This window comes from Seriola dumerili, unplaced genomic scaffold (genome assembly GCF_002260705.1).
Source record: "Seriola dumerili isolate Sdu_G_001 unplaced genomic scaffold, Sdu_1.0 BDQW01000417.1, whole genome shotgun sequence".
Classification (NCBI taxonomy): domain Eukaryota; kingdom Metazoa; phylum Chordata; class Actinopteri; order Carangiformes; family Carangidae; genus Seriola; species Seriola dumerili.
In genome coordinates this window covers 336,813-344,565 of record NW_019174672.1, presented here as the reverse complement: position 1 = coordinate 344,565, position 7,753 = coordinate 336,813, and the positions used below count along the sequence as shown (strand labels likewise).

Here is a 7,753-nt window from a genome sequence, read left to right as displayed (position 1 = left end):
GTGGTACCGGTCCACAGCCCAGAGGTTTGCCCTCTGCAGGGAGGGACAGGGGGAAATGTGGGAGCGTTACCTCGGTGAAGTTGATCTTCTCTCCGGAGAACATCTTGTCTCGGGCGTCCTCCACCCCCCGGGACTTGGCCTGTGAACATCAGACGACATTAGTCTGATTATTACAGCAACAGAGAGAGTGACACAACTTCTTTCTTCAGTCCTTCTTTTGTGCTGTGAGGAGGAAGTGGAGGTCGCTGTGTGTATTACCACATTCCCACACGCTAACACAACGCTGCAGGACAAAGCCGACACACAGGCTGGAGATATGTCTCTCTTTCACAAAATAAAGGGCTGCAATCTTCCTGTTTCACTGGATTCTTGAGCAACAGAGTTCAGATCAGGGCATCAGGAAATAACTGATTCTGCTATCAGCAGACAAATAAAAGACTTTTATCTACTTTACTTTTTAAACTTGTGAAATGAACATGTGAGCGGCAGGAGGGGAAGTTCAGCAGGACGCCATGTTCACTGATCACTATGAGCCGACTCATTCTCAGAGTTTTTGACCAGTTAAAGACACCTGATAATACAGCCCAGACCTCACCTGTAACCCCACCCACACCTGCAGTGAAACAGCAGCATGTTGTGCAGGTGTCACAGCTGATTAACATCTGGCAGGATGACAATCATCAGTTCATGTGGAGAGACTTAAGAGAAGCTCAGGCTGCGTTAGTATGAGCTGAGGGGCTTAAGGTTGATTAGAGGAGACAGTCACTGTACAGGCTGTGTGCGTGCATGCGTGCGTGCGTGCGTGCGTGTGTGTTGTTTCAAAATAAAAGACTGTCCAGGGAGCGGGGTATTTTACCATGGTGAACAGCATGGCCATGACGTCCTGGTTGATGAGGTTCTTGGAGTAGTCCAGCAGGATTTCTCCATCGTCTGTCTCCAGAGTGGTGCTGTCCAACAGTCAGAGACATTTAGCACATGAAGACAAAACAATATGTCAACTAAACCAATAATCGATCGACAGGAGATCCAGCTTCTCAATGTTTAGTCATTTCTAAGAGTTTAGATTAGAGGACGTCCGCTGTGGGAAACTGTCATGGCCGCTCTTCACTGTTTCCTGACACTTAAACTCAACGGTTAATTAATAAAACAAACTTACAGATGAATTAATGAAAATGATCTCCCACTCCAGGTGGAACTGCTTGTTTTATTCCACAGTGATCTAATATTAATTATGTTATTTTTTTGTTTTTGCTTCAAAATTGTACTACAATATATTTTATTATTAAAACAGTAACTATCGTTGCAGTTCTGTTTAAAACCACCGGATTCAATGAGGATTATGGAGACACTCATGAGTACACACAGTACTGTGGACTCTTATACAACATATACCTCCAGTCCCTGCTCCTCCTCAGGCACAACACATCTGTTAAGTATACACTGATGGACACACACCTGTTAATGCATGATACTAATAATAATAACCTGTCCATTTTAAATAATAACGTGTTAATCACTAATCCAGGGCTGTGTCTGAGGCGTGTCTGCTGAAGACTGGATTAACTGTCCAGGCTGCAGTCTGTACTCTGCCCTGCAGTACCGCCAGTGCTGGTGCCGTACTTTACTTTACATTAGTTTACATTACTTTACGTTACATTAGTTTACATTAATTTACGTTACATTGGTTTACATTACTTTACGTTACATTACGTAACATTAGTTTACATTACTTTATGTTACATTACTTTACATTACTTTATGTTACATTGGTTTACATTACTTTACATTACATCAATTGACATTAGTCTCCAGTCATTTCCTCGGTGCCTCCGGGTGAATCCCCGCTCTACGGGCGGAGGGAGGATGTGCTGGATCGCACGTAGCCACCGTGAGTCAACGGAGCGGACACCCACCGTTAACCCGGCTCATTCACACCTTTACACCGCCTTCTTATCAAGCCAGCGGCCGCTGTTTGTGATGAGACGGTTCACGGTGTGAATGGAGCCGCTTCACGGTCACTACCTGCTGTGGTTTAGACGGGAAACAGCGGAATAACACGCGGCGTCCATTATCGGACACTGCACCAACAGGTTGCTGTCAGTGTTAGCTTCAGTTAGCCTACATGGAGCCACGGCTACACATCGTCCCCACCGCTTATTAAACATCATTGTCTACAGTTTGACTTTGATTCGCAATCTGTTCAAAGGTGGAGATGTTTCTCATGTGATTAAAACTCCACCCAGTTTCAAACGGGGTTTGGAGCAGTTTCATCACCGTGAGTAATGACGAACAACGGGTTAAAAAATAGGTTTAAGATAGCGTTAGCCACGTAATCAAACGTCATTTATCATATGAAACACAACCAGACGATATAAAGAAATATTCAGTTGTTCACACTGATTTTATTAAACATCGTGAAGCTTTAGGAAGCTAATCTGAGACACGGAAATCTCACCAGAGCTAGCAAGACACCATTGTCCGATAATGGATACAGTGGTATTAGCGCGCCAGCTAATATCAGCCATGTTATTTAACTGACTGTCGGTTGTTTTCACCGATTAACGACAGACAGGTGAAGGTTTTCACCGACACGTGGAGCAGCTGTGACCGGGGACGTTATGAACCTGCGGCGGAGAAAGAACCGACGGGGGCCGATGACCTTCATACAGGCGGAGGATTCACGACCCACCGCGGAGCCCGGAAACACGCAGGGTTACATCACAATGATCAACACTGATAACTGATAATCGATCTGATCAAACTGTCAGATGAGTGTTATGTTACAGAGATTACACCTGTGCTTTACTGAGGGTTCTGCAGGAGGCCACTGGGAGCTGACCCCCCCCCCCCAGCTCCCATCATGTCCAGTGCACCCCGCTGTTGAATGCACCTGTCTCCGTCTCACCTGAAGCTGCTGAATCTGTCCTTGTCTCCCTCAAACATGTCCCTCATGTTGAGGCTCCCGGCGTTAGCCTTGTACCACTGCTCCAGCTTCTGGTAGTTGGGGTCGTTGGTTAGCGCCATGCTGGTGCTGGTGCTGGTACTGGTACTGGTGATGGTACTGGTACTGGTGGTACTGGTGGTACTGGTGAGTGTGGTGTTGCTCCAACCTCAGCGGCAGTGGACTGGTCCCGATGTGGTGATGTGGAGGATCGGATGAGGAGATGGAGCAGCTGACAGGAGCTAACACGGTTAGCTCAGTCTGCACCAATGACATCAGGCCTCACCCCGCCCCCCTGCTCTAACCCCGCCCACCGTCAGAGTCACTGATGCTGGGACTGAACGTGAGTATGGAGGGAGGCTGGTGCCAAAAATACACAGTGTGCCCAACACAGTGTTCCTGCTGAGGCCTGTCTGCACCGACATGTTTCCGTCTTCACCTCCAGATCTGCTGCTGCTCACCTGAGCAGCTCAGCAGCAGAACACACCTGGGTTTACCTTCAGAGCAGCAGCTGGTTCCAGAGACGTCACACTGGTCTGTGGTGTTGGTTCAGTCTTCACGGATCAGTCTGATGTCAGTCAGAAAAATCGACTCATTAGACGCCTTTTCTCCAAACTCACTCAGGTCTGAGATCAATGTTACCATGGTAACAATCAATGACACCTGCGCTGACCAGCAGCACCCAATTACAAGAAACAGGAAAACACGGCTCATAATCACAGCGAGAGTTTCTAAAATCAAATCAGATTTTTCTTTTCATTCTTTCACTTGTTGCTAAATTTTCAAAGTAAAACTTCCTGTAACTGTTGAATCCTTCCTAAAGACAAACATGTTCTGCTGAGGTAAACAGAGCTCAGCAGGTGGACGCAGTTCCAGCCATTTTCCTCATTTAGAAAAAAAGTCTTTATTTACCCAGAATTCAATGCACCACAGTCCAGCTTAAGATAGTCAGGACTCTGTATGTTTGTGAAAGTGGCCCCTGGTCCCGGCCCCGGCCCCGGCCCCGGCCCCGGTAAAGAACCAGAGCTGAACAGGAGGATGATTGAATTTCTCCAAGCTGAAAAACTGTCAGGGAAGTGGATGAATGTGAAAAATAAATGAAAATAAGCAGCTGAATGAGATTAAAGCAGCGAGCAGACTGAGACCAAGCACACACCTGCTGCACTTTGTTTCTTTCCTTCTATTTACTAAAAGATTTTCATCTAGATAAAAAAAATGCAGAATATTAATTTACACTATGACACACGTCTCTAGGAAATTCAGACTGTGTTGAAATGTTGAAAATGAATCTGGATGTTCCTGAACCAAGCGGCTGAAGTTTTAACTTTGAAGAAACGTAATCCCACCGTGTTTCTCAGGATCTTTGGTTCCCACTGTTTTCAGGTTTGGAAAGTTTTTCCAGAAATGACCAATAATAAACCTGGACAGTCTCTGCTGCTGCGGCTTCATCCACTGTGGTTAATGTTTGAACTTCTCACATTAACACAAACCCCTTATTTGACTATTTGATGATTTAACTTTAATTTGACATTAACTAAACATTTATCTCCCTTTGATTAAAACTAACAAAACAGAAATTACAAATGTTAACAGGCTGTCAAAATGATAAAGTGAAGTTTTATCAAATGTGATTTTCCTCTTCCTCCTCCGGCAGGTTATTACAGATGAGATAAATGTCTGTAGACACCAGGACGGACACAGAGCAGACAGACGCCGACACAAACTTAATGAACAACTGTTTATTATTTGCTCTTAATAAAAAGCTCAGTTGACTGAGGCCCGAGGAGGAGGACGCCGCCGTGCTGCGTTCAAAGACCAGACCTGTGGCGGTGCCTCCAGAGAGTGAAGCCAGAATGACCTCGGCTCCGCCTGCTCTCCGCCTCCTAACGCTCAAACCGCCACCTCTGTTATTGCATCAACAACCTCGGCCGATTCATCACAACTTGTTTTTCCCGCCCAAAAATGTAGTGGACTGACAAACACGAGCATCATGTAGTGTTGTGTGTGTTTCTATACAACACCAGTCAAAACCTGACAACGATGAAACTAAACAGCTTCCTTTAAATACTCCAGGGAGCCCCCCACCCCCCCCACCCCATCCCCCAATCGCGCATCCCCCCATGCACCCAATCCCCCAGACTCGTCTTTTATCTTAGTGGCTCTCAACTTTGTCTCAGGTGAATCTGAAATGTGACAAAACATGGAAAGTGTCTCTGTTTATTTCCAACAGGCAGGGCCGGATTACCCCCCCCCCCCCCCCCTACCCAGTCCCTATACTAAGGGTGCAAGAAAATAATCAATAATATTGTAATAATATGTTTTGTGATACTGTATCGATTCTCAAAAACTATTGATTTTAATTAATAGTTGACATGTAAAGTTTCGTGGTTCACTTTGTGTTGAGTTTAAATCCCTGACCAGTAGATGGCAGTGTTGTAATCCGTTTGACTCTTGCTGAGACAGGAAGTAGAGTAAGAGTGCACTGTTAGCATTAGCACACCTAGCTGACTGGAGTGTGGGCTCGTTTTGTCTTCCACGATAAAGAAGGCACTAAAGGAGATCGACAAGAGCCGCGATCAAACACTGAGGGGACAGCTAACAGCTTAGCAAGGTGCTAGTCTGATGCTAACGGCTAATGGCTAACAAGTGGATCCCTCTCAACTCGCTCTGGAAGTTCACACACTGAAGTTACCACTGACCTCAATGTTTCCCATACATTTCCCAGGTAGATTAAGACCCGCCCAGGTAAATAAAATCACTATTTTAACTGTAAATCCAATGTTAGGAGCCTACATCACTCTTTCCAAACTCACTCATTTTCAGCCACACACCTGTCTGAGCCTACCTATATGTCTACCTGCACGTGAGGCGTTTAGGGGACATCTGTAACTCGGTCACACCCTCCTCTCAGTGCTGTAGAGAGTGAAGGATTCTGTGATACAGTGAATATGATGCAGCCTCGTTACGTTGCAGGATCCTGCTTTTATTTTCTTACTGAAACAGGAAGTGAATGTTCATTTCTTTGCTCAGATTGCACAAAAACTAGTGCTGTGATGTTACAGAGATCTCACTGTTCTGATGCATAAAAAAGTACATTTTATTTTTAATAGTTTATACATGTGGCGGTTTGATCTTTGTTATTACAGTTCTCCTAAAATTAGCTTTAAATAAAATCACAAGATATTGAATTGTAAGCCCTGTATCATGATACGTATCATATATAAACCTATAGACTGTTAGTATTTATTTAGAAAAATGCACTAATATAAACTGAAATATTAAAGGTTTTAAAGGAACAGTTCAACATTCAGATGAATCCTCTTCTCTTTCTGAGTCACATGTTCAGATTGATACTTATTGATTAATCAGCTGATTATTTTCTCAGTGAAACGTCTTCAAATCAATCAACAGATTATTCTTTATTCTAACTTTCACCAGTGAATCTAAAACCCAAACATTCAGTTTTTTTTATTAATTCTTCAAATTATCCAGAGTGGATCAGTGTGAACATGTGACTCCACCTGTTCCTCACGGCCTCAGTCGCTTCAGGTGATCGTGTGCTTCATTATGTGCTAACAGGTTTATCTCAGCCTCACAGTGAACCAGGACCTGGACCCTGAGGAACCTGGACCCTGAGGACCTGGACCCTGAGGACCTGGACCCTGAGGAACCTGGACCCTGAGGAACCTGGACCCTGAGGAACCTGGACCCTGAGGACCTGGACCCTGAGGAACCTGGACCCTGAGGAACCTGGACCCTGAGGAACCTGGACCCTGAGGAACCTGGACCCTGAGGAACCTGGACCCTGAGGAACCTGGACCCTGAGGAACCTGGACCCTGAGGAACCTGGACCCTGAGGACCGGGACCCTGAGGAACCTGGACCCTGAGGAACCTGGACCCTGAGGAACCTGGACCCTGAGGAACCTGGACCCTGAGGAACCTGGACCCTGAGGACCCGGACCCTGAGGAACCTGGACCCTGAGGAACCTGGACCCTGAGGACCGGGACCCTGAGGACCTGGACCGTGAGGAACCTGGACCCTGAGGACGGGGACCCTGGGACCCTGAGGACGGGGACCCTGAGGACGGGGACCCTGGGTGTTAATCCAGCCCTGCCTGAAGCCTCTGTTTGACTCATTTAAAGAGAAGTCTTGTTAATGCAGACTTCTAACTTTAGTCCTTCGTTGTGTCTCGACACCTGAACAGTTGAGAACCACTGCTGTCATCAAACCAAACACCTGAACAAACACCTGAAATGTTTCAGACGAGCGGATCAGGAACCACATGGAGACGTCTCTGTGTCCCTGACCTGAACCAGGAGCAGAGTCAGACCTGCAGCTTCAGCACCTTCACACACCTGAGTCTCAGGTGTGATTTCATGAGCTGAAGACTGAAGACACATGGAGCCTGGAGTGAAGCATGATGCTCATTAGTAATCAATTAGATCAATCGATTAAAGCCTGAATGAATTTATTCATTTGAATTTAAATGATGCATTATGAAAACTCGAGTAAAATATACATGTACAAACATTTGCCAATTAATAGTTCAGTTTCCTTATTTCTGTATTTAAATGACTTTAAAATGGATTTGTCAAATCAAATTTAACAAAGTTTTTTTTAATTGTACTTGTTTCCACAGTCATTATTTTTCAGATGAGATGTGTACTGGCCCTTTAAAAGTGATGCTGCAACTCCATTCTTATAAATCACTTTCTAATGTCTCATTAAAATAAGAAATGTTTTGTTTTTTAGTTTTTATCCTGCATCATTTAAATGTTAATTTAATTCAACTAAAATAAATTCCTGTTTT

At 45.0% G+C, this 7,753-nt stretch overlaps 1 protein-coding gene across 1 annotated transcript in view; it reads right to left on the bottom strand.

The window, feature by feature from the left end:
* LOC111233742 (glucose-6-phosphate isomerase-like) overlaps positions 1-3,214 on the bottom strand; it is a 12,760-nt gene extending 9,546 nt beyond the window's left edge. Inside the window, exons 1-3 of the mRNA XM_022761628.1 lie at positions 2,906-3,214; positions 857-947; positions 71-139 (exon numbers count right to left, since the gene is read on the bottom strand). Of these exons, the coding sequence (XP_022617349.1) occupies positions 71-139; positions 857-947; positions 2,906-3,024 (279 nt within the window). The 5' untranslated portion in view covers positions 3,025-3,214. The remainder of the gene's footprint in view (positions 1-70; positions 140-856; positions 948-2,905) is intronic.
* Positions 3,215-7,753: the final 4,539 nt, after the last annotated feature.